This window comes from Tachyglossus aculeatus, chromosome 14, assembly GCF_015852505.1.
Source record: "Tachyglossus aculeatus isolate mTacAcu1 chromosome 14, mTacAcu1.pri, whole genome shotgun sequence".
NCBI lineage: Eukaryota > Metazoa > Chordata > Mammalia > Monotremata > Tachyglossidae > Tachyglossus > Tachyglossus aculeatus.
The window spans coordinates 13,789,681-13,816,652 of NC_052079.1; the positions used below are offsets into that span (position 1 = coordinate 13,789,681).

Here is a 26,972-nt window from a genome sequence, read left to right on the forward strand (position 1 = left end):
TGTACTAAGCAGTTGGAAGTATAATAGAAGTGGTTAACAGTATTCCCACAAGGGAATTCATTTTCTCAAGGGCAGCCGGAAGGAGGGAGAAGGCCCGTCCCGCAGGCACGGTTGTCGGGCTTTACCCAACTCCCGTGGGAGCCGAGGGGCCAACTTGGACTTCCCAAGCGCTCAGTACAGTGCTCTGCACACAGTAAGCGCTCAATAAATACGATTGATTGATTGATTGAGGGGCTAGAGGGTGGCCGGACACCGCAACTCCTGCTGGGCCCCCTGCCCGAAACCCTCCCAAGCTCTCCCCGAACAGACCTTCCCCTGGCTCAACGCTGTCTGCGCCTCCTTCTATACAGCAAGAACTCCCGGGAAAACGGCATACTTTGAAAAAATGTATCATTTTATTTGTACACTTAAAAAAGTTGTACGTAGAAACTTATTATACAGTTCTGCAAAAGTTATTTATCCGCTGGAAGAACTGCGAAGGAAAGGTGTTACCTGGTCTGGGTGATCATTAGGGAGTCAGAGGAGTCAACAACACAGTAAAATTTAAAACAAAAATTTAAGGAGCTTTGTTTTCCCCAGGCACGAATTTTATAAATACAAAACAAATTCACAAATTCCTTTGAATGCTAAATAAATATCTACTTAATAAACTCAGACTGAATACCTCCAGCCGGCACTGGTACAGCACTTTTAAAGATATGCAATTGTACTCATTCATGTGTAGTGTTGAAAAAGGTGTGCTCATTAACAATTCTCAGACATTTTTACACAGTTTCCCAAACTGTGCTACAGTAGAAGATTTCATCCATCTTGATAAAGCCCCCACAATACCACAGCTTCTAGAACAACGAAGATGAAACAAGGCATAGGTGCGGAAGAAATAATATTTGGGGGGCTATTTGGACACATGAATGATTTTTAAAATGTACAAACCTCTGTAAACCAGTACTGTATCCAATACATCAGACTTTAGACACTGAACAAAACTGTAGCAAAGGAAATCTTTCCTACATTCTCCTGAGTGCTTAATATTAAAATTGAGAATATAGTGCAGGCCACACTTCAAGGTGGTTAAACTGTTGTTATTGCTTTATACAGACACGACTGCTTCTCCGCGTGATTTAACGTTCCACTTCTCTGAACAACATTAGGTTCTTTCAAAACGAATCCTTTGGAAGGACCGAATTATATCCGCGACTTTTTCGCAGATGGAGGCGCAGCATAATCCACGTTTCCAGGGGTCACGTGCAGTCCAAGCTTTTGAGCTTGAATGTGGAAAAATGCTTGAAGTCTAGTTCCCGCTTTCGCTTCACTTGTGTTGCGGGGGTTGTACTCAAAGCAGTTTGAGAACATCAGTTCAACATCCTCAATGAACTCAGCTGGTAAGAAATAACAAAAGAGAAGGATTAGGGTGGGCGCAGACAGATACTGGAACAAACACAAATACCACGATGATTATCATCAAGTTCCTGAAAGAGCTGGTGATCAAGGAGAACCACTGTTTTCCTCTTTAGGCAGTGAGGACTGGAGAAAAGTAGCAGATAAAGTCAGCAGCACCCTGCTTTCTGGCAAAACAGATGTTAAAGGGGGGTAGGAGAAATCCAGATAAACTGCCAGAGTCCGCCTCTTTTCAATTAGCTTGTTTCTCTAATCAATCAATCACATTGATTGAGTGCTTACTGTGTGCAGAGCACTGTACAAAGCACTTGCTAAAGCACAATATCACAATATAACAGACACTCCCTGCTCACAATGCACTCAATCCTCGACTACCCACAGATTCCAATGGAAACCGCCTCAAATGGTATCGGATCCACAGTCAAAAACAAAACAATAAACAGGCTCAAACCCCCCACGCTCAGGATGGTGGAGAAGAGGGAGGTGGACAATCCAATCCTAAAAGTCTCCGTCTCCAACGCTAGTTCAATAAATCATCATCAATTGTATTTATTGAGCGCTTACTGTGTGCAGAGCACTGGACTAAGCGCTTGGGAAGTACAAGTTGGCAACATAGAGAGACAGTCCCTACCCAACAGTGGGCTCACAGTCTAAAAAATAAAATAAATCAATGGTATTTATTGAGCGCTTACTGTGTGCAGAGCACCGTACTAGGAACGCAAAAAAGGAGTACGTATAGACCGTTACTTTTCCAGCTTTTTCGCCTATATCAGTCAGGCAAAAAAGAATGCAGAGCGCGGGGAATAGCAAAGTCACTTACATGCTAATTTGTATTCACATTTGTTCACTTTTTCACGAATAATATTTAAGGCAATAGGTCTTTTGATGATATCATAGTAGTCTGGAACCTGTAAAAGTAAAATTGTAATTGCATTTCAACATATTCTTACGGCGAAGATAATGGAAAAAAAAAATTCAAAACCACCCCCTTGCTATTAATATCTATCCAGATTAAGGACTTTTGGCAAAGAGAAAGTAACTCATGAACAATTTAGACATTAACTAAATTTAATTTTAATACCTTTAGTAACAGAGAATTACTTAAAAAGATACTCTCCAGAGAAATGATAGGGACCTCGTCATCTGAAGGTGGGGTGGGTATCTTTGAGTGGCTTAGGAGCCCGCAACTAAGTGAGAAATTACACGGTAACCCATAGTTCAGCAATAAAAGACTATAGCAAACAGAGGCTAAACAATGTTCATTAGAGAAGCAGTGTGGCTCATTGGAAAGAGCCCGGGCTTTGGAGTCAGAGGTCATGGGTTCAAATCCCAGCTCCGCCAATTGTCAGCTGTGTGACTTTGGGCAAGTCACTTCACTTCACTGGGCCTCCGTTCCCTCATCTGTAAAATGGGGATTAAGACTGTGAACACCAAGCGTGGCTCAGTGGAAAGAGCCCGGGCTTTGGAGTCAGAGGTCATGGGTTCAAATCCCGGCTCCGCCAACTGTCAGCTGGGTGACTTTGGGCAAGTCACTTCGCTTCTCTGGGCCTCAACTGTAAAATGGGGATGAAGACTGTGAGCCCCCCGTGGGACAACCTCATCACCTCGTAACCTCCCTAGCGCTTAGAACAGTGCTTTGCACATAGTAAGCGCTTACTAAATGCTGTTATTATTCAGCGCTTAGAACAGTGCTTTGCACATAGTAAGCGCTTAATAAATGCCATTAAAAAAAAAAGTGGGACAACCTGATCACCCTGTATCCTCCCCAGCGCTTAGAACAGTGCTTTGCACATAGTAAGCACTTAACAAATGTCCTTATTATTATTATTATTTCCATGGCTCTTTCAATTTGAGCTTTTCATGCCATCATTCTGGTTCATTCCTAATGGTACAAATGGCAAATACTATATACCTAATTGACACAGCGAGGGTGTTAGCTGTTCTCAGACACTCCTGGGCAAGGCACCTGAAGTTTGACCCACCTTGTTTCTTAAATTTCTCCTCCCCATCACCAAGCTGGCTGTCCTGCCCCTGGGGAGACTGATCTCTTCCTCTCTGCTACTCCTCCTCCTAATCCCCATCTCCTATGGGGTCCCTCTTCTCTCGTTTGACAGGGTTCCCTAGCCCTCGGGCAAGTATTTCCGATGGACCCACAGAAAGCTCTGCCATTTTTCAGTACTGCCATGTGAAACTGACAGAGAGGACCACAGCTGCAAAAACCAAGGTTCAATTTCATATATTTAGGGCCAGCGACTGAGGACAATGGAAAAAGAAACAAGGGGCTAAACTGCTCTCGTTGCCATATTTTTCCATCACGGACTCGGAACCTGGTAAGAATAAGATTGTAGAAGTAGGGATGTTGTTGATCAATCAATCAATCGTATTTATTGAGCGCTGACTGTGTGCAGAGCACTGGACTAAGCGCTTGGGAAGTACAAGTCGGCAACACATAGAGACAGTCCTTACCCAACAGCGGGCTCACAGTCTAGAAGGGGGAGACAGAGAACAAAACCAAACATACTAACAAAATAAAATAAATAGATCAGTAGAGTGGTTCTTTACCTAGTCACCTAAATATAATAATAATAATGGCATTTATTAAGCACTTACTATGTGCAAAGCACTGTTGTAAGCGCTGGGGAGGTTACAAGGCGATCAGGTTGTCCCACAGGGGGCTCATAGTCTTAATCCCCATTTTACAGATGAGGTAACTGAGGCCCAGAGAAGTTAAGTGACTTGCCCAAAGTCACACAGCTGACAATTGGCAGAGCCGGGATTTGAACCCATGACCTCTGACTCCAAAGCCCGGGCTCTTTCCACTGAGCCACGCTGCTTCTCAAAGTTTAACAATGGCCATATCAAACAATGGCATTTATTTGAGTGCTTACCACGTGCACAGGATTACTCGAAGCGCTTGGGAGAGTTTCAGCACAACAGAGTTGGTAGCCACGCTTCCTGCCCACAAGGAACCCGCCATACCTTAGACTCTTCCTCAATTTTGAGCCCTTTCTGCTTTTGCATTGAGGACACCCAGACGATTGGGAAACGACTTCCTGGAATTCCAGAACCAGTCCGGACAGGGAACCTATCACCCTCAGTTCTCAGAATTCCCAAGAAGGGGCACTTTTAACCGTACCGCTCTCGACTCCCGATGGCTGCGGTTACCTGAATTTTGGAAACCAGTTTCAAGAAAGGCCAGCTGTCGTCATGCCGTACCAGCTCTACTACAAGCTGCTCAAAAGCGGACAGTTCGTGGACTCCTCCCTGGCGACCTGAACTTCTTCGGTTCATTGTCTTGGGAGATGAATCTGAAAAATAAACCAAGCAGAATATTCCTTCTTAGGAGCGGGGGGGGGGAGGGAGAAAGTCAATTATCTTCCATCCAGATTTCTTATGTAATCCCAAACCCACAGTTAAAAGCCAACAGCCAAGAGTGTCAAAATTTGTGTCTAAATCAGTCGTATTTATTGAGCGCTTACTTATGTATTTATTTATTTATTTTATTTGTACATATCTATTCTATTTATTTTATTTTGTTAGTATGTTTGGTTTTGTTCTCTGTCTCCCCCTTTTAGACTGTGAGCCCACTGTTGGGTAGGGACTGTCTCTATATGTTGCCAGCTTGTACTTCCCAAGTGCTTAGTACAGTGCTCTGCATATAGTAAGCACTCAATAAAGACGATTGATTGATTGATTATGTGCGCGGCCCAGTACTAAGCGCTTGGGAGAGTACAGCAGAATTGGCAGACATGTTACTTGCCCACAAGGAGCTTTGAATTGACAGGGGGCGGGGGTCTGAGGGCAGACTTGAGTGAGCCCCTTGTTCCTTTATGGTTCTTCTCCATATTCCTTTTAAGTTTTTCAATATGGAGAGAGAAAAGGAGCAGCAAAATACTTGACCTTAGTGCTTTCTTTTGCTACCGGCCTTATGGTTAATTCAGAAAGCCTAAATTCATTCATTCAATCGTATTTATTGAGCGCTTACTGTGTGCAGAGCACTGTACTAAGCGCTTGGGAAGTACAAGTTGGCAACATATAGAGACGGTCCATACCCAACAGTGGGCTCACAGTCTAGAAATCTAAATGTCTTCCAAGTTTCTGGATTAGCAGATCTCTTTTAAACTGGAGAGGAAAAGGTGTGACAAGTGTTGCACATGTGTTTTCCTCTTCAGAAACTTTCACGTCAAGATGATCTTATGAAAAACCAGAGAAGGGAATTTTGCCATTCTCCCGCCTTCTGCTTTGGTAAGGCAAGCAAGTGTGGTCTGGTGGAAAGAGCACATAGTAAGCGCTCAATAAATACGACTGATGATGATGTGCCTACGAGTCGTCAGAGGACCTAGGCTGTAATCCTGGCTCCACCACTTGTCTATTGGGTGACTCTTCTTTGTGCTCCAGTTACCTCATCTGTAAAATGAGGATTAAATCCTGCTCCCTCCTACTTAGACTGTGAGCACCATGTGGGACAAGGACTACATCCAATCTGATTACCTTATATATACCCCTGCGTTTAGTGCTTGGCACACAGTACGCACTTAAGTACCATAAAAAAGAATACCAGCAAATACATGCTAGTACACAGGCTTCCAATTCTAAGAAAATCTGCTTTAAAGAACAATCCAATAAGGTTTAGGTACCCACGAGAAACAATACAGCTTAATTTGGTAAGACATACAATCTCCCAACGACAGTGACATTACTTATTTGAAGGGGGGGAAGTGGGAGAAGGCGGCGGGGACGGACAGGATCGGCTCACTCCATAAGCAAAAGGCAAAAAACACTTTCTGAAAATATCGTAATCCACCTGGAAAAACTCTCCCCATCACCTGCCACCCTCCAGGTTCCAAAACGGGTTTTTTAGTGTCGCGGTTTTGGAAGTGAATTTGGTGGTGAAAGTAGGGGAGAAACCCTAGCTGAGGAGCATTAATTACTGTTAGACGACATACGCTCTACCTGTAGATTGTCGTTTTCTGCCCCTTATCTTGGGCTCGCTATCCTGAAGAGAAAATTTTGGTGTAGAATTTAATGGTCTCGTCTGCTCACTTGTGGTAGTGGCAATGACCCTGAAGCTAGGAAAGCTGGAGGGGCTGTTTTCTGGTGTGTTTTCTGCAGTTTTCCTGCCCCTTCGCTTCCTACGAGGACTAAGAAGTTCGACAAACGCATCTGCTTGCAAGGAGCCATGGCTTTGACGAGTCGAGCGGCTTGGAAATCTGGAAGAAGGCTTAGTTTCTGTCGTAGGGGCCGATCTGATCTTTCTCAGGCCTTTCCCGGTAGTTTTCGAGGCAGACCCGCTTTGTTTGGGGGTAATCTGCTGACTCCGAGAAGCGTATCTCCCAGGGTCCTGGCGCTGGCTGCTTCGACTTGAGAAAGGAGTATTAAGTCGGCTTCTGGTTTTGATTGATAGCTTTACTTGTGGTCTTCCACGCTTTGGAGGACTGTAAATATTTAATGAGGACAATTACGGCCTAAATCATTTCTGAACACCTCTCCCCCCCGGGCCCCACGGCACATTTGAAATCTGAAATGGTTACTGTATTGTAGTATCTAACGCCTGTCCGATAAAATTGGTTGGCAGCTTCCCTTGAAGTAGACTCTCAATTTTGCCTTCTTGTAAAATTAACTATGAACTACTACTACTCTGTTAACTACTGTTCAGGGGCTGAAGAGATTTTATTCAAGAAAAACCTCAGACACTTGTGACCACTACATGCAAGAGCTCCGAGCAGTATGGCCCAGTGGATACAGCATGGGCCTGGGAATCAGAAGACCTGGGTTCTAATCCAGGCTCTGCCACTTGTCTGCTGTAACAGTGCTCAGCGCTTAGAACAGTGCTTTCCACATAGTAAGCATTTAATAAATGCCATCATTATTATTAAGACTTCGCAGTACTTCAGTTACCTCATCTGTAAAATGGGGATTAAGACTGTAAGTCCCTATTTGGGACGTGGACTGTGTCCAACCTCATTAGCTTGTATCTAATCCCGCACTTAGTACAGTGGCTGGATGAAAGTAAAGAGCTTAACCAATAGCTTAAAACACAAACAAAAAAACCCAGTTCCTTACTAGTTCCCATTCTTTTTCTGTTATACCCAAACTCACATTCTTGGCTCCTTCCAAGTGAACTGACCCACACTGCATCTCCCACTTTTCCTACTTAGAATTCCCTCCCCACCTTCAACCCCTCCTTAAAAATAAAAATAAAAACACCTCTTCTGGTCATGTCATTCCATCAGCCACCCTCAGCACTTCTGTTGTTCATTTTTTGTATTCTTTGTTACGAGCTGTACCTGTGTTTTCTCTAGTTTCCACACATACACAATTTGATTCTCCCTGTTTCCTCCCATAAGACTGGAAGTTCTTAAGAGCAAGGACCATGTTCAGTTCTGAAGTACAGCTCGTAGACCAGAAGGGAAGGCTAAAGCACATCTCAAAACCACAAATATTTAATTGAGCACCTATTTGAATGCAGAGGGACGAATGCACAATGCTACACGCTCTTAAAAACAAAAATTGACTTGAAGTTAAACATCAGGTATTCGGCTCATCAACCACAACAAGAAAATAGGGGCTTGGTGAAGATGAAAATTCAGTCAAGAGGGCATTTCCTTGTATGGATTCAGAGCCCTATTAACTCTGGACTTCAGAGAAATACCAATTCCAAGATTCTCTACTACGTACCTCTTGGAAAGTACGGCCAGATGAGGATAGTATGAAAAAAGTAAATCATTTGTTGAAGTTCTTCTATTGACAATTTGAACTGTCAAACACCAGTGAGGGAGTTAAGCTTCCTTAGATATGTCAACAGAGTTCTGATGGTTTTTACTTACCTCATTTCTTCCTCTTCTTGAGACTCATCCTCTTCCTCCTGCTCCATCTCATAATCCTCTTCTTCGCTTTGCCCAACTTCAGCATAATCATCCTCTTCCTCCTCCCCCATCTGTTCTTCCTGCTCTTCATCACTTTCCACGGACGGTCTCTGTCTGGAGGAGAGGCGTCTCGAGCGTTGCTTCGGTCGGCACTCTGGGCAGAACCAGTCTCCTTCGGGAACGGCCTGGCATTGCACACACGAGGGTCCATTAGTACCCCGTGTCCCCAAGTCCTCAATTCTTACCTGAAAAACGGTCCTCTAAAAATACCTTGAGCTTCGGCCTCACGCAGTAGGTATGGTGACCTCGGTCGCAGCCGTCACAGAGCACCATGCTTTCGGCATCACCCTTCTTTCGGCAAATCTTACAGCGAGCATTCAGGATAGACTTAGACCAAATGACGCTTCGATCCAAGGTGGAGAGATGGAGGAAGACTTGGGAAAGGCTGGCAGAGGCCAGGAGAGAGTCTCGCCAACGATCCAAGACGGTCTTATAAGAACGGCCACTGTCACTTGCATCTTAAATGAACAGGAAGAGGAAGAGTCACATTTTCTGGTCAAATGTTTGAGTTCTGTCAGTAGATTTTACCACCCCTTCCTTGTGGTTTACTGGGATATGGAAACTGAATTGACTCGGCATAAGGAATGCTGCAACTCCACAAAGGATAAACGTTTATGATTCAAATCACTTGAAATTCATAAACTGCCAGAGTTGAGGAGTTTCTGCTTGAATGTCAAATCAACACAGTGAAATGCAGACATCAGCATCATCAGTCGTATTTATTGAGCGCTTACTATGTGCAGAGCACTGTACTAAGCGCTTGGGAAGTACAAATTGGCAACATATAGAGACAGTCCCTACCCAACAGTGGGCTCACAGTCTAAAAGACATCAATTCTAACTACCAAAGAGTACCTTCTACAGTCTGATATACGGTAGCGCTCAAGGAGGATACCGTACATAAAGAAAAGCTAGCTGCTCAAGTATATATTAAATAAAAACGACCTGGTTTAAAGCGAACACTAAAGCAGGGATCGTCTCCATTTATAAAGACGAAGGCAAGATTTCTGTCCGAATCAAATAAATACAAGGCTCACTGATTAGGGAGGAGTAAACACCTATTTCCAAGGTAACACCATTTCGGGATTACTCAACTCCATTATTTGGGCTGGGATTAAATAATGGATCTGCAATAGAGCATCGGTTGAGGAAAATTTAGAGTGCCAGCTTCTGTTGCCCCCAATGTCCAAATAAGAGAGTTAGAGCTCTCCATCCAAGTAACAGAAGTCAACATGGGGACCCTTCTCTCTCATCCCGCCTTCTCCTACCCCAGTTCTGCTGCGGAAAGCAGTAGGAGCCCCGGAGAGATGTCTCGGCTAGATTTCTGGGGCCATGGGCCCATATGAACCATTCCCACACAAACCTCCAACCCTCAGTGCAGTAAGGTAACCATTTTTGGTGGCTGATGCCTGTTGAGATGATGGACAAATAATGGCATGCTTGCAGACAATAAAATGGATAGGGACTATCTGGAACCCCACTTTGGACTTCTGAAGTTTTTAATAGAAAGTAGTTACAATAACAATGAAAGTTAACTATCCCACTCACCTCCCACTGAGAGCAGGTGGGTGTCTAAAAATATTCACCCAGAGCTATTTGACTAGCTGTGGCAATGTCCTTCACTTGTGAGGGAGAGCAGGAAGTCTTTTGTTGTGGCCAGAAAAACTCAAGCTCTGAATTCTATTATTGCATAATTTGGTAATCTAGGTGTCCAATTCTTAATACCCTTCTTTTATGGAGTTTACATAGCTTGAATGCGAAAAGTGGAGGAGGGACTGGGTTTTTAGACTGTGTTAAGTTCAAGTTGGCCTGACACAGATTCTGATGTCTGCAAGTTTACTCAGAGATTATCAGAGCCCAGATAAAGTAGGAGACAACCGCCTGCAAAACTGGAAAACATTTGTAACCTGAGTAGAGCAATCCTCCAAATTTTGTTTAAGGCTCCTTATAAACATACAACAAGATAAAAGTTTACCATCTCTCTTACTAGTCTGTTCTTCCTCTTTCTTTCTTTCGTCCTCTTTTCTCTTTCTAGCTCCCTTTGGATCTCTTTTATTAATTTCTGCATTACCTAATTTTAAAATCAGTAGAAGTTAGTTGAAGGGTTTCTGTTACAATCCAACTTTAGGAAAAAGCAGAAAGGTTTAACTTAGCATCACACAAGTCTATAATAGGTGCAACTAAACGTTTACCAGTCTACTGGATAAGAAATTCTTCTTTATCAGGAAGAGCAAGAAGCAAAATGTCTAATAAAGAGCTATAGTAATAAAGACAGGGGAGGGAGGGGCTGTGACTTTTTCAGTGTGAAAATCTGGCTGGGTTAATTAAGTATCAATCGTACTTATTGAGTGCTTACTGTGTGCAGAGCACTGTACTAAGCACTTGGGAGAATACATTACAGAGTTGGTAGACACAGTCCCTGTCCGCAACAAGCTCACAGAGGGAGACATTAATGTTGGACTTAAGTCCAAGACGGAACTCCTTATCTTCCCTCCCAATCCCTGCCCTCTTCCCGACTTTCCCATCACCATAGACAGCACTACTATCCTTCCCTTCTCACAAGCCCACAACCTTGGTGTCATCCTCGACTCCGCTCTCTCGTTCACCCCACACATCCAATCCGTCACCAAAACCTGCCGGTCTCATCTCCACAACATTGCCAAGATCCACCCTTTCCTCTCCATCCAAACTGCTATCTTGCTGGTTCAATCACTCATCCTATCCCGACTGGATTACTGCATCAGCCTCCTCTCTGATCTCCCATCCTCCTGTCTCTCCCCACTTCAGTCTATACTTCACTCTGCTGCTGGGATTATCTTTGTGCAGAAATGCTCTGGGCTTGTTACTCCCCTCCTCAAAAATCTCCAGTGGCTGCCTGTCAACCTACCAATCAAGCAAAACTTTCTCACTCTCGGCTTCAAGGCTCTCCACCACCTCGCCCCCTCCTACCTCACCTCCCTTCTCTCCTTTTTTTTTTTTTGTTAATGGCATTTATTAAGCGCTTACTATGTGCAAAGCACTGTTCTAAGCGCTGGGGAGGTTACAAGGTGATCAGGATGTCCCATGGGGGGCTCGCAGTCTTAATCCCCATTTTACAGATAAGCAACTGAGGCACAGAGAAGTTAAGTGACTTGCCCAAAGTCACACAGCTGACAATTGGCGGAGCCGGGATTTGAATCCATAACCTGACTCCAAAGTCCGTGCTCTTTCCACTGAGCCACGCTCCTTCTACAGCCCAGCCCGCACCCTCCGCTTCTCTGCCACTAACCTCCTCACTGTACCTCGTTCTCACCTGTCCCACCATCGACCTCCCAGCCCACATCCTTCCCCTGGCTTGGAATGCCCTCCCTCCGTACATCTGCCAAGCTAGCTCTCTTCCTCCCTTCAAATCCCTACTGAGAGCTCACCTCCTCCAGGAGGCCTTCCCAGACTGAGCCCCCTTTTTCCTCTCCTCCTCCCCATCTCCCCCCTCAGCACTTGTATATATTTCTACAGATTTATTACTCTATTTTACTTGTATATATTTACTATTCTATTTATTGTGTTAATGATGTGCATATAGCTTTAATTCTATTTGGTCTGACGATTTTGACACCTTTCTACATGTTTTGTTGTCTGTCGCCCCCTTCTAGACTGGGAGCCCGTTGTTGGGTAGGGACCGTCTCTCTATGTTGCCGACTTGCACTTCCCAAGCGCTTAGTACAGTGCTCTGCACGCAGTGAGCGCTCAATAAATACGATTGAACTAATTAATGTAAGTGGATAAATTACAGATGCCTACATAAGTTTTGGGGTCTAAGGGGGGCTGAATTAAAGGGAGCAAGATGACACAGAAGGGGGTGGGAAAAGAGGAAATGAGGGCTTAAATAGGAAAGAGGAAGGAGATACCATGATGCTGGAGAGACGGGGGGAGCCCCTCTCCATTCACACTGGGAAATTCCTGGCTCTCCATGGCCCCTATCCAACCAAGGTGGGCCACTGGGCTTCCTGGAATTACCTCTATTGAAAGAAAGGCATATCCTTTCCGATATTTCATTGTAGCTCCCCCCTACCCACCCACCCACCGACAATCTGCTGAAAATTAACCCTTTTGTTAATTGAGAAAGGTTCTCTTTGGGCTTCTGTTTAGAATATATCAGTAGCAAGACGCGAATGCCTCGACCCCAGATACTTACCAAGAGGCGCTTTGAGGAACCGACGTTCAATGCCTTGTTCGATCTGCAGTAGTGCGCTGGCCAGGTAATGGACCATGTTACTGACTGGCTGCGGTGTGCTTGTATTGGTTGAGACAGCGCTTGGCGTTTCTGTTTTTATCCCCAGAAGTCTGCAATTTTGAAATACAGTTTGTGTTAAACCCCCCCAAACAATAAAGATCTTCCAACGGTACCTTTCAGATCTGAGAACAAAGGGAAGAAAGACGCTATAACATAATAATAATAAAGAACAATACAGGTAAATCCCATTAATCTGAAGCAGGCATTTTCTGGAGGAGTGGAACTCCACTTAAACTGCTCTCTACATGAAACATTTCCTCAGGCTTGGGAATCATTTGATGAGCTTGTCTGCCCAGACTGGGCACTTATTCAGATAACTTTTTAGGGTTTTTTTTTTCCTTTTTTTGCCTATCATTGCTTTCAATTTGATTTTTTTTCCCCTGAAATTCACTTTTTGAAGTGTGTAATAATTCTCTGTGCTTTTTTTTTTTCCCCACCCCCCATTGCCATTGTCTTCTTTCTGGTCTTTTCAAGGACTCCCAGTCTTTTACCAGTCTGGTAAAAGAGTACTTTATTGATATTACAGTTCCCTAGTGCAGAAAAAAATTACTATAGTAGGGAACTTAAGTGTAGAGTCAAGTCAATTATGGCTGGTGACTGGTTTAGTTGGGGGTACAATAGTGACACCTTAAAGAAACTGGGAATTAGTTTCTCCTTAGCCAACCAATATTTTAGGCGAAATGCACCATCATTCCTGTGGACGGGCTGTACATACAGTCATACATTTGATCACAGACCACACTTTCATTAATCACAAGTACCAAAATGTCAACCAAACTTATTTTCGTACAGATTCACTGAGGGGAGGAATGGTGGTCCAAGAAGGCAGCAGGCAAAGGAGAGGCAGAGGGCCAGGAACAGAAATCAGAAATCCATTCCTTCCTTCCTTCATCCCGCCGCAAATGCACACACCATTTAGCTTCCCCTCAACTTCCGCGGGCTCCAGATCGAGGCCTATGGCTAAAAGAGCTACCGCTGCTGCAGCTGGACAGTATTTCTGGTGCATGGAGGTTGCATATGGCTTCAGCCCCTACCTTAAAGCCAGTTACCGCAAGTGAAGGATGGGCACCTTTGTCACACTCCCCTCCTCCTGGTTCCCTGTGCTGCCAGTTCTCCTGCAGGCTGCACCAAACTCTATAGCAAGCCTGATCTGCTTAGCTTGGGAACGATTTTCTGGGCAAGGAGGTTGTCATGGCTTTAATCACAGGAGCTTCTACCTCTCTTTCCTACCTGCCCCTCTTTAAAGAGGATTAAAACAGTTTTGATTAGAAAAAAAAACCCCAAAACTCCAAGATTAAATAAGCTGGCCAAAGCTAACACAGCCCACTCGAGATAACTACAGCACAGAAACTGGTAAGATTGGTTGCTGACGCACAGCGATCACCGAGGCCCTTAGGCTCAGATGAGCGGGAGTTCACTGGTATATTAGAAGTTAGAGAAGTTTTGATAAATCGTGACTTTAAAAAAAAAAGATTAAACAATTGTAAAGATGATGTTTTACACAATAATTGTAATGGGAAGTGTTGCTGTCACCTACCTATCTTTTACAATGAATTTGGCTTGGTCATCAATTTCCATCTCTTCTACATCTTCATTCACAGTTTTAATAATCCCATTTTCCTTATTTTCCTCATTCAACAGTTCATACCTTCCACTTTCTAAGGCTGCTCTCCAGGTTTGTCGGTCTGTAACCTACAAGGAAAACCAAAATAAAAGTTTAAATGCTGATCTTGGATAAATCTTATACTGGCTACTGATGGAAAAGAAAATGAAATTTTTCGAAGATGACAGGGCCTGCTGAGGTATGCTCTTCAACTTTCTGACCCATTCAAATTCAGTATTTTTGATGTTCCTTAATTTCAGTAAATGAACCCAAACATTAGCAGAGTTCAGTCCCGATAGATTTCATTAGCAAAATACTTTTCCACTGAAAATTAAGGGTACCTTAATTGCCCCAAGTGTTCCTTGGTAGATTCTATCTTCAATGTCCAAAAGAAAGTCTCTCAGCCTCAATTCAAGCTGCTTTTCTGCAGTCATTTGAGAAGTATCATACGTACTGGACAGTCTCCCTCGTCCCAAAGTCGGTTTGCTTTCGGTCTGAGCTTTATCTGCAACAAATCAAGCATATCTATGATTTTCCACTCATTAATATTCTCTTAAGAGAGCACTCCTAGTAACTTGAGAATAATTTGCCAAGTAAACACCTCGTTCAGAAAACACACTTAAGAATGACACTTCCACAAAATGGTACTGAGTATCTAGTGGCTTGGTTTTCGAAAAGGAAAGGTTTGGAAGTGGGAAAGGAGTGTGCAACAAAATTAGATCCACATGAATGGCGATCTAAGAGAAAAGTCTGAAAGGCCAAACCCCCAATTTCGAAGTGCTTTGCAAGAGTGCAAAATAGTGAGGGTGATGAGCAAGAAAAGACCTTTTGTGATCACTAATCGTTCTCCAGTCTCGTTAGTGCTTTAAAAATGCAATCCTGAAGAGAGGAGTAAGATTTCAGTTTTACTAAACTCGCTGGATTTTTTTAAATGGGCAACCATGGGTACTAGTAACACCTGACCCACGTGGCAGAGAAGCCTGCCAGGACCGGGCACCACGGACGGCCGCTTCTCCTCTGTTCCCGGGTGCCACCCAATTCTTGCTTCCCGCTGCTCAGGCTGCAAGCGCAACCTGAACAATAGATGGGCAACCTTTCTGCAGGACAGAGAGCAGGATACATGACACCTTTACAGGTAGAAGACAGAATTAAAAGCTACTACTACTGAGTCTCCAGTGTCCATGGTATTTATTGAGCGCTTACTGCGGAAAGAGTACTAAGCAGTTGGTAGAGTGCAATACAACAGAGTTCATAGACACGATCTCTACCCGCAAGGAGCTTTCAGTGTCAAGAGAAGGACATATTTAAAATGAATTATGGATAAGTACCTAAGTGCTGTGGGGTTGAGGATGGGGTGAGTATCAAGTGCCTAAAGGTTACAGATCCAAGTGTCCCATCCTTCTGTGATGGGACAGGGAACGTGGCTCCCAACTCTGTTACACTGTACTCTCCCAAGTGCTTAGTACAGTGCTCTGCACATAGTAAGCGCTCAAAAAATACCATTGATTGATAAGTTCCAGCTCCACGGAAATGGGGACGACGACGCCACTCCAGAAATGCTCATCCCAGATCTCTAATGAGACTGGAGACTTTACAGTCAGGGCTGGAAATACCCAAACTGGTGGCTTCCTGGATTTTAAGCTCTTCCCATTTGTCCTCTTCCCATCCTCATCCCCCTTAAAATCCCTGCCCCATTCTAACCCCCATGCTCAATATGAAAAGATGGCACCTATGTCCGCCCCAACGCAGTGTGTGGACCCCCTGCAAGATTTCTATGTACGGTGAAGGAAGTGGGGAGATGAGAGGGGAAGACGGGAGGAGACGAGACTACACCACTATCAAGAAGCTGGCAAGAATGTTAGTATTACACATGGGTAATTACTGGTTTTTAATGCAAGTCTGTGCCCGAAGAGATCATGCTGAACTAAAAATTCTAGAGCAAACAGTTTCATTTCGGGTGAGCCTTAAAGAGAACGTGGGGAACGCTTCAGGCCATTTATAAACTGCCATCAGTATAATCGGACGACATTATGATATTGATACCGATGGCCATAAAATAAAGGACTGAAAAATTAATGAATTCTCACCAGCTCAAGTGTTCTTAGCTCACCAATGCCGTCGGCATCAGACAGCAGCTGCATTTAAAGCATTTGAAAGTTTATCTAACAACTCAGGGCAGGCTGGGATTGCTGGTTGGAGAAAGGTGGCCCGGTGGCCACTGGAGAGGTGGGGCTGTAGCTGAGGCCCACAGCCACTGCAGATTTGAGTACAGCTAACCATTAATAGGCAAAACCACAAACAAAAACAAAATCCCCGTACTCTGAGGGATGGTTCTGATCCACTTATAAAGGAATTCATCAGGGCTTCCGAATACCTCGTTTGCAGATCACACCTACTTGAATCATTTTATAAAAATGAACCAAATGTACTTTTTTGGGGGGGGGGGGGGCGGTCATTGTGTATAGGAGGGAGGAGAAAAACAGTCTAACTTGTGTCTAGACAGTGAGAGAGAGATATGCCTTCTACTTTGAATCAAGTGTTCTGTATTACTGCAAACCAACATGAGTGGTGTCTTGATGGCTGTGATTTCAGTACCCCCACATTTATTCACCACAAAGGAAATCTCAAACTTAGAAACTTTAAGGAAAAAAAAAGGGGGAAACTACTAGCATACCAGAAAGCTGATCTCTCTTGAAAAAGAAGACCCAGCAAAGAAGAACTTGAGCATTATTGCTCCAGTTCACCAAAACTGGGCAAGCTGGGCCCATGGCTAGTTCTAGGAACCACTGTTGTGAAACTGAATTGAAAAATCAGTCTGTAGAAACTTTACCTGGAATATGGAACTGTTCCTCTGAAAAACCAGCTAGCTGCTCACATATTCTGCCCTTTTCTTGCAAGAGAATTTCTTTTAAGGCACTTTCCCTATGGCCACGAGAATTGAGAGCCTCAATGAGTTGATCCAGCTGTTCCTGGGAACTGTAAAAGCACCAACGGTTTGGCTTACGCACTGGCCTTGGCATCTGGACGGCAACACTGTATGGAACTTGGTCAATAATGGAGGTAGATTCAGCCTTCAGACACTCTCCAGTTTTAGTAGATACCTGAGGTTCATTTGCCACACGAGGCTGTATGTTATTTTGAAAGGCTGATGGCCTGGGCAACAACATATCTTCTGTGAGGCCAGAAAAATCCTCTTCTATAAACAACCCAGGGATAGAAGGGAAGATCCAATAGCGCCTATACATGCGGTCACGGCCCAGAGGAAAAATGTTGGTACAGGCTGTGGCATTTTGGATTTTTTCGAGAAGATCCTTTTCCTTTTTTTGTTGCTCCCGTTTTAATGTTTCTTCTTCATCAGCCGTAAGAGACTTTCTCTTGGCACATCCGGTGTCTTCTTGCCTTATGAAATCTTTAAATCCACTCTGACTTCTTCTCCCTATGAACGGGGTGGATAGTATTTACTAAAATGACACTTCTGGTGAAACTCAGTCACTGATTTAAAGGAGGCAGAGGGGAGTGGGTGGAGGGGGATACTGTCACAGGTTAATACTACAACAAACACTGTTAGTGTACAACACTCAAGTTCAAATAACACAAATCATACAGGACCCGAGTCACTCCACCCATTTAAGGCTGGAATTATTAAGAGCATTCACTAAACATCCACTGGCTGCAATATCCTCTTGCAAAGTACAAAACAAGCAATATATGGGACTGTGAGCCCCAAGTGGGACAGAGAACGTGTTTCACTGGATTATCTTGTATCCACTCCAAGAGATTAGTACAGTGCTAGGCACAAATTAGGTGCTTAACAAGTACCATGAAAGGAAAACACACTTTCTTTGCCCACAGGGAGCTTTCAATCTAAAGGACATCTGAAGTATGAACAACTGAATAAATGAATATTCAGAAGTGCCAGTGGTAGGTATAAGGTGATAAATTTGTATGGTTTGGGTTGCTGGGAATTAACCACGGAGGGAATATTGGAGGTGGAGGACTTTGAACATGGGGGAGGGTGGGAGTTTCAAACTGGGGAAACATCGTGAGTGAAGGGACAGAGGCAGGAGAGTCGAGAGCAAGGTACCAGTAGAAAGCGAAGTGGGGCACGACCAATTGAGTGGGTTGGGAAGCAGCAAGAGAAGAGAACAGAAATGTAAGTGGAGGAAGCTGGAGGAAAGTCTTGCAGCCAAGTTATGAGATGTTTTTGCTTTATGCAGAGAGACACGGGGAACCAGTGAAGGCTTCTGAGGAGTATAGAGATTTGTGCCAAGGAGATGGGTCTGTAGAATCAACGTTGTGGGCAGGGAATCTGTCTATTTATTGTTATACTGTACTCTCCCAAGTGCTTAGTACAGTGCTTTGCACAAAGAAAGTGTTCAATAAATACGACTGCATGAATGAATGCAGAAAGGGCTTCTAAAGTAAAGGGGAGACTCAGGCATATTTAAAGTCTGTTTAAAGGAAGAAGCAGCAGGCCTAGAGGAAAGAGCATTGGCCTGAGAGTCAGAGGACCTGGGTTCCAATCCCAGCTCTGCCACTTGTTTGCTGGGTGACCATGAGCAAGTCACTTCGCTTCTCTGTGCCTCACTTATCTCATCTGTAAAATGGGAATGAAAACTATGAGCCCCCCTGTGGGATATGGACTGTGTCCAACCTGATAACTTGGATCTACCCTATGGCTTAGTATAGTGCCTGGCACACAGTAAGTGCTTAACAAATGCCATAAGAAAGTCGGGGGCAGGGGGAAGATGACACATAGCCAGGGGAGCGTAAGAGACTGAAGATAGAGCAAGCGAGAGGAGAGGAGTGGAGGCAAGTGCTTTTAGAAGGTGTGGAGGGAGAAGATCAATGGTGAAGGCAGAGCTGGGGCAAGAAACTCTTCTTGAGTGATGGCAGGGAAGGAGGAGAAAGAGGAGGCCTGGGGAGATGGGAGTGGTGAGGAAGTGATGGAAAAAGTCTGGTAAGCAAAACAAAGACTTTAAAAAGTATCCTCCTTCAAGATGAACATTTTCTTAATGGATTAAAATTTCCAATTAGACTCATCACCTTCAAAGGTGACAGAGGTAAGGATGCTATCCTAGGGCCAAGTTTTACCTCAGCCTTATGTGCATGTTCACTTTAAAATAAAGAGCCAAACAATTATATTTTCAAAAATGAAAATGATTTCACACAATTAAGGTTGTTCTATAGAAACTTGATAGAATAAAGGTGAAACAGACAGCTGTTTACTGACTGTCACAAGCAGCCAGCCAGACAGTCAATGGGCAATCAGGATGCCTCTTCCTTTCGTTTCAGAAAGTGTAAAAGAGAAGGTCCAATATTACCTCGTCTTCCTCTTTTACTGGATCCCAGATCCTCCTCGTCTTCTGTGACAGTGTCCTGATCCTGTTCCTTCTGTTCAATTTCTTTGCTCTCAGTGCTAGTATCTAGATCCTCCCGTTCCTCTTCCCTTAGAAACAGAAAAGAAAGATATCTTAAGTCAATTAAGTGTGTGTGGTGCCTCTTCATTTGCTGTTTTTTTTCCAAACTGAGAATTAAGGTATTTTCACAGCTGCTTCCCATTTATATTCAATCATCTACAACTATTATTATTATTATTATGGTATTTTTTAAGCACTTTCTATGTACCAAGCACTGTTCTAACTTTATAAGTTAATTCACTCATTCAATCGTATTTATTGAGCACTTACTGTGTGCAGAGCACTGTACTAAGCGCTTGGGAAGTACAAATCGGCAACATATAGAGACGGTCCCTACCCCACAATGGGCTCACAGTCAGCTCTGAGATGGTTAAGATACGTGAACTTGGGAACACAAGTTATTTTTATATGAATTGCTGAAAACCAAAAAAGAAAAAAAGGGAGGGGGCTCCATTTCAGATCCTCAAAATTACAAATATTATAAGGATTTAACATGTACACTCTTCCAAAATCTGTTGCAATGATTTTAGAAAATTGAGACATTTTAGACGGACTTGCAGAAACACAGAGCAGTATCATCAATTATGTTTTGCTCATTCTTTCCCTGTGTATACGTAATATTTTGGCAAAGCACACAATATGCCTACACCCACTCATAAATGCTGACAAGATGGGAGAGTGAGGGCCTTGCAAGGCCCAGGCAGCAAGCAGAACAGTTAGTGAGGGAGTTAGCATTTGGCCTTCTCTTCCTATAGTTCTCCCTCACTCCCCCCTCCAACCATCATGGGATTAAGGAATTCCTCCCCTTTCTCATTCCCCACCCCTGTGGCATTTGGGAGACATCAGGCCTCACTGACTGCCAGTTAGCTTTCTATTGAGTGCGGCAACTACTGATAATAGCAATAATAATTAGTGGCATTTGTATTGGCGGTATTCGGTTACTAGCACTGGGGTCGATACAAGATAATCAGGTCCCTCATAGGGCTTATAGTCTAAGTAGGAGGGAGAACGGGATTGAATCCCCATTTTACAGATGTGGGAACTGAGACACAGAGAAGTTAAGTGAGTTGCCCAAGGTTGCCCATCTGGTAAGTGGCCAAAATTAGAACCCAGATCATCTGATTCCCAGGCCCCTTCTCTTCCTACTAGGTTACGAGGCCTCGCTGTTATTGCTGACTGCCTGTGGGATAGATCTGCCCAGGTGTATGTCGACTCTTGTTCACCACATATCCACCAAGAAAACCTCCCTAACCAGCCTGATCTACCATTTGGTTTTGGGTCACAGAAACCCCTAGAGACAGAGTAGTAAACTAGTAGAAAGGGAGTGGGATGCTGGAACTGAGAAGGGGAAAGGGCAGAGTGCTCTATCCTCCAGAGTCTGATCACTGAAACGCCATCTCCTCCAGCCTCACCTCCTGGAGTTCAGCTTGACGGTCCCTGGTCTGCTTTATTTGCCCTACTGGCTCTGACTGGGGGTGGGTGGCCACTGCTGAGGGATAAAACTGGCTTGACATCTCATTCTTTTCAGCCGGGGTTCCGGATCAAGTCCCAACCCAGTGAGCAAGCAGATCTGGTCTTATATCATATTATGATTGATAACATTGACTGTCCATTTAACAGACTCTTAGGGAGGGTGCACAGGCTACTGGAGAGACAAAGATCAGTCCAGGCTCCTCTGTTATTTGGTCACTGGCAGCTTTGGGGAGGGGAATTAATTCCCCCAGCTAAGGTGACTACTTAATTGTCTCCTTCTCCCTGCCCCACTTGTCCCTCCCGTTCAGAGAATAGCACCTGGAGAAATCACCTGGGCTGCTCCTTCTGGCCAGCGTCCGAGTCCCATCCTCGCCCCAAGAGGGGCCGCTTGGGAGTCGGGAGCCCAATTCTTTGGGTTCGGTTCACGTATCACTTGCCAGGCTGGGAAGAGAACCCAAACCATTGATCTTTCCCAGAACTGCAGAGATCTCAGTATGTGGAACCTCCTCATTACAGCCTCCGCCTCTACCTCCTGTACCGAGGGCCTACTATTATTCTATCCTAGTGCTTTTCTTGCTGTTTTCTAGCACCGGTCTGGCTGTATCTGTGGCTTCTCTCTTCCTCCCTTCAAGGCCCTGCTGAGAGCTCACCTCCTCCAGGAGGCCTTCCCAGACTGAGCCCCTTCCTTCCTCTCCCCCTCGTCCCCCTCTCCATCCCCCACATCTTACCTCCTTCCCTTCCCCACAGCACCTGTATATATGTATATATGTTTGTACATATTTATTATTCCATTTATTTATTTATTTTACTTGTACATATCTATTCTATTTATTTTATTTTGTTAGTATGTTTGGTTTTTTTTTTTTCCTCTGTCTCCCCCTTTTAGACTGTGAGCCCAATGTTGGGTAGGGACTGTCTCTATATGTTGCCAATTTGTACTTCCAAAGCACTTAGTACAGTGCTCTGCACATAGTGAGCGCTCAATAAATATGATTGATTGATTGATTCCCCTTCACCAGATAGCCTTACCTGCATAGATACTACATTTTGCATCTCTTCTTGATCCATCCCAAGAGCCTATTTACCAGACTTGCAACTTTGCTGTAGATTGCTAGTATTTAGGTCTCTAGTCCCAGTCCCACAAAGCCAAACAAAACCCTAATAAAGTTGGTGTACCTACAGGGAGATGGAAATCTCAAAGGAGGTGAATTAGAATTCTCTCCTCCCTCCCCAACCCCACAATACCAATTTTAGGCTTTAAAATTCTAAACAATGCAAATATTTCACTTGGCAGTTTTGTTCTTTACCCCGGATTGGGAAAGGCAAATAAAATGAAAAGCAATGTCTTCAGAGGGAGATGATACTTGCATTTCTTCTGTGTTTCATTAGAGGCATTTTGTAGGCACAATTAATTTTCTATTCATTTTCATTTTTAAAATGTTAAAATGGTCTAAAAACAGATAGTAATTGAAATAATGCATAAACAGTGACTGAGGTCCATACCCAATGGATATTTCCGCAGTAGTATTTCTTTGCTCCTCTTCCTTCAATTTTTCCTGTTTCTCTTTCATCTTTAGCTCTTGCTCCTTGAGTTTTTCTTCCTTTCTTTTGCGTATCCTAAAAATTAAAAATGAGAGATGACAGCTGACCCAATTTGAAAAGACAATGCACCAAATGGCTGCCACTTCCTTTCCTTCCTAAGGAAAGCGTAGAAAACTTCCAAGATAAGCATGCCCACCGCACAACAAGCATCAACACCTTTCCAATTCCTAAACCCTTTACTTTTTACGGAAGAGTGAGGGGAGACGGGAGAAAGTCAAAGCTAGCAAGTTTACACAAGTGAGGGGTAGGTCTGCGGGAGTGAATCATTTCTCTGGGAAAAGAGGAGGAGGAGGACATGAGAGGGAAACACACCTAATCACATTTTCTGGCACCTTTTATTTGCACGTGTGATTTAATCTCACATTATTTAGCTGTATTATTCCCACCTAGCTGCTGCTTCTTCTCTCTCTTTGCGATGCTGCTCAGCCTTTAGTTCTCGAAACTCCTGCTTTGCTTGCCGTAATATATCCACATAGTCTTCGATAAAATCTCGAGTGGAGACAAGGGTCAGTAGTTTCCCACAGAGTGCATGAAGAATTTTCATCTTTTCACCTATTAAATGTATGGAAGGGATTTATGCATTGAGTCAAGATTTTTTTTTTTTTCCAGTTTCTAGGGCTTCTGCTTAAATATCAAAGAGCCTCGCAACAGAAGAAGCGATAAAGTTTAGTGATACTGAGAGGACACATTTCAAGAAAGGAACAGTAAAAGATTTGATCAAAAAGTGTGATTTTAAGTGAGTCAGCTGCTCCATGAAAGTACAGCTTTTTCAATTAGCTGAATGAACATCCATCCTGTTTATCAGGTAACTAAAGAGGCAATTTTCAGGATGTGCCATATTCATCTCGAAAGGCTCACTTCTAGGGCTGTTTGCCTAAGAGGCAGAAGGATGAGTTTCAGATCAAATTAACTCTGGTTCGTGACTTCACAGCAGCACACTGGTGGAGCTAAATTACTGAAAAGAATCACAGGCCTGAGAGACCCTGAGCTCCTTAAAGCCCAAGGCTGACACCCAGGTAAATATCAAAGCTAACCAGGGCAGTTGGTTAACTTACTTTCTTCTAGTTCTCAAAGGGTAGTTAGTGGCTACTGGAGCAGCGTGGCCTAGTGGAAAGAGCACGGGCTTTGGAGTCAGAGGTCATGGGTTCGAATCCCAGCTCTGCCAATTGTCTGCTGTGTGACCTTGGGCAAGTCACTTTCACTTTTCCGTGCCTCAGTTACCTCACCTGGGAATTCAATACCTGTTCTTCCTCCTACTTAGATTGTGAACGCTGTTGGGGACAGGGATGGTGTTTGATCCGATTATCTCCCCCAGTGCTTAGAACAGCGCTTGACACACAGGAAGTGCTTAACAAATACCTCAATTATTACATAACATCTTCCTTGGATGCATATTCCAGTGATTCAAACCCTCGCAGTCAAGAAGTGATTCTCTTTGCCCAAACTGCTTCCTGCTTTCTCTCTCTACTCTTATTTGACTACGTAAGAAACTCAGAGAACTGGTTAGTATTCTCCCAAATCTTCCCTCAGCTTTCTACTTCTCACCCCTGAAGCTTTCTCAAAGGATCTATTTCTGTTGCTCTGCTTTGGATTCTCCCCACGTTCTTCTTCACATCCTTCTACAAGACTGATTTCCAAATTGGATATAGGGATATATAATACGTTCATATGGATCTGACCTACTCTGGGATCAGAAAACTTACTTCCTGGCTACTGCCTGTCACATATATTTCTGCTGCACACCTTTTTCTGATGGATTTGTGCCGGTCTGAATTTAAGATGCATATATCTCTGCGAGCTGCAAGGAAGAATTCTTGGGGGACAGAAAACTTAATATATAATATAATATATATATAACCTATTATAACCACCATTCCTGGCTACTGCCTGTCATATATATTTCTGTTGCAGCTTGACTTGTATCATATCACCACTGCAGACAGATTTAATTTGTCATCAAGTTAAGACCTGCATGCCTTTTTCTGATGGATTTGTGCCGGTCTGAATTTAAGATAAAGCTTGCAGAGATATATGCAAGGAAGAATTCTTGGGGAACTGAAAACAACATAACATCATATAGGCCTTCCTTAGACTCTAAGTGATCATAAAATAGTTGAGGGGGTTTAGTTTCAATTTTTAAACTGTTTCTAAACCAAATAACCAATTTTCATTTTCAATGTGTGTACACTTTTTTCAAGTAACTTTGCTGAAATATGGTTAAGGCTAAAAAAATGGAAAACTTAGGTTACTACTGATGTTTTTAAGAAAACCACAAGATAAACCATATAAATTGAGTGACCTGGGGTAACGATTACCTACTTGCCATTTATTTTTCTGGCCCAGGTCCTTCGACCCAATGAATTCTAAGATTGGGAGAGTAAAGTGACTTTAACTGTTACCTTTACTCTTTTAACCACTGATGGAAAAAGGCAGGCATAATCAAGGACTGACTCAATCTAAAAAGTTTCTCTTTGGTGATTTGAGAATACAGACTACTCTTTGGAGTTTTGCAATTACTCAGAGAAAAAGGGCTTCTTTTTAAAAACTTGGTTTGCACTACAGCAAGATTTCTGGGTCCCCCAACCCTTCAAAAGCCACCCAATCCTCCAGAAATGCATTAGGAGCATTATTAGGTTAATATGAAGACAGTGGAACTCTCTTAATGACTATGAACTTCACAATGAAACTTCCACTATTTTAGAGGGAAAACAAGAGACTGAGATTTCACAGTGAATTTTCTACCAAACAAGAACTTCTCATTCATTATCTCAGCCAGATATATTTCTGAAAGTCTACTGCCAAACTTTGTTCAAGTCTTTCTGAGGGAGGCAAGAAGTGAAAGCACCCCTCTAGTCCTGGTAATTGGCCAGATCATTTAAAAGGATTCAAACTTACGAATTTACAAATTTGTTTATTCCTAGGGTTCTTATGATCACTGCCCCGGTATTTCCAAGTGCTCTGTGTTACACATAGTGCCGAGCACTGAGGTAAATACAGGGTACACAAATTAGACACAGTTCCTGCCTCACTATCCACATGGGGCTCCCAATCTAAATTTGCCTTAAGTAGGTTTATTTAAGATGATTTATTTATTTATGATTTATTAAGATGATTTCCCCTACCAGAGGGATTAAAAAGAAAAGTTTTTACATCCGGTAACTGAGGACACATCTTTACCATAGTTGGATATATTCCTTACCTGGCGACAAATCATACACTGAAGTACTAGAAAGTTTCTTCAGTATTCCAGGATTGCTCAAACGCAGTTCCATACAGGCATCATCTGTAGCATCAAATCCCCCTCGTTTCTGATAACGATACTTCGCATTTGCTGACGTAACATCAGCGCCTGATGCTAAGATGTGAAGTCTTAGGATTTCAGAAAGAGTGCAGCTATCAAGATCCAAGCTTTTCAAACTGCAGCCTATAGTTATTAAAAAGAAAGGCAGTTAGTTTGAATGCAGATGACTAAAGGAGTTTAAGAAATGTAAAATGTGCCTTTTTGAAAAGAGGATAAAAACAAAAAAACAAAATGAAACCCACACATACCCTGGTGTAACTGTGGCCATGCAGCTGCCAAAGATGCAACTGCAGACAGTGCAGATTTTGTGGGGTCTGCATCTTCATCCAAAGCCTCTGTTAAATCTTTAAGGAAATAGATACTTTATTCTAGTGCAAATTAAAACTTGCATTTTGGGGAAGAAATAGCTTTTTAAAAAGATGCGAGACACAGCAAAACATTCACATTACAGTGCTCTGCACACAGTAAGCACTCAATAAATACGACTGAATGAATTCACAAGAGCTTCAACAGAATCAACTCAATAGCCAACAAGATGTCACTGCTCCTGCTGCCGTGCCACCACTTAAAACGGGAATTTCTCCCACTAGGAACACAGGACTTCGCTACCAGGACAGGTGAACACTCAAGCAGAAGAACGCAATGCATTCTACCTCCTCCAACAGTTGCATTTCACAAACTACAACTAGTTAGACCTACGCAAGAGGCTACTTCAAAAGTGAAAATGAAGCAATTTAGAGATCTACCAACTGCTACGCCTTCTAAATCTGCTTTATGATTACCACAGGGAAAACTAATATTAGTCCTTCCATATGAGCCCATAATTCCACAGTAACCTACACAGTTTCAAAACTTCAATCTTAAAGCCTTAGGGATCCTGAGGCCCTGAAATAACCACAGTAGCCTGTTAACTAACATAGCTGAACTGTCTAACCTCCGGTAACAATACTTAAAATGTTTCCACCCTTTAGGTCTCC

At 43.3% G+C, this 26,972-nt stretch overlaps 1 protein-coding gene across 2 annotated transcripts in view; it reads right to left on the bottom strand.

Moving 5' to 3' along the window:
* Window positions 1-373: 373 nt before the first annotated feature.
* The window catches only part of BAZ1A (bromodomain adjacent to zinc finger domain 1A), a 95,936-nt gene continuing 69,337 nt past the window's right edge, over window positions 374-26,972 (bottom strand). Inside the window, exons 14-28 of one of the 2 annotated variants that reach the window (XM_038756157.1) lie at window positions 26,244-26,339; window positions 25,894-26,118; window positions 23,081-23,246; window positions 22,596-22,709; window positions 19,524-19,648; window positions 17,030-17,635; window positions 14,541-14,704; window positions 14,134-14,288; window positions 12,498-12,646; window positions 8,535-8,782; window positions 8,226-8,449; window positions 6,352-6,833; window positions 4,564-4,706; window positions 2,219-2,306; window positions 374-1,379 (exon numbers count right to left, since the gene is read on the bottom strand). In XM_038756157.1, coding sequence (XP_038612085.1) covers window positions 1,186-1,379; window positions 2,219-2,306; window positions 4,564-4,706; window positions 6,352-6,833; window positions 8,226-8,449; window positions 8,535-8,782; window positions 12,498-12,646; window positions 14,134-14,288; window positions 14,541-14,704; window positions 17,030-17,635; window positions 19,524-19,648; window positions 22,596-22,709; window positions 23,081-23,246; window positions 25,894-26,118; window positions 26,244-26,339 — 3,179 coding nt within the window. In that variant the 3' untranslated portion in view covers window positions 374-1,185. The remainder of the gene's footprint in view (window positions 1,380-2,218; window positions 2,307-4,563; window positions 4,707-6,351; window positions 6,834-8,225; window positions 8,450-8,534; window positions 8,783-12,497; window positions 12,647-14,133; window positions 14,289-14,540; window positions 14,705-17,029; window positions 17,636-19,523; window positions 19,649-22,595; window positions 22,710-23,080; window positions 23,247-25,893; window positions 26,119-26,243; window positions 26,340-26,972) is intronic. The other variant, XM_038756158.1, reaches the window with a different exon arrangement.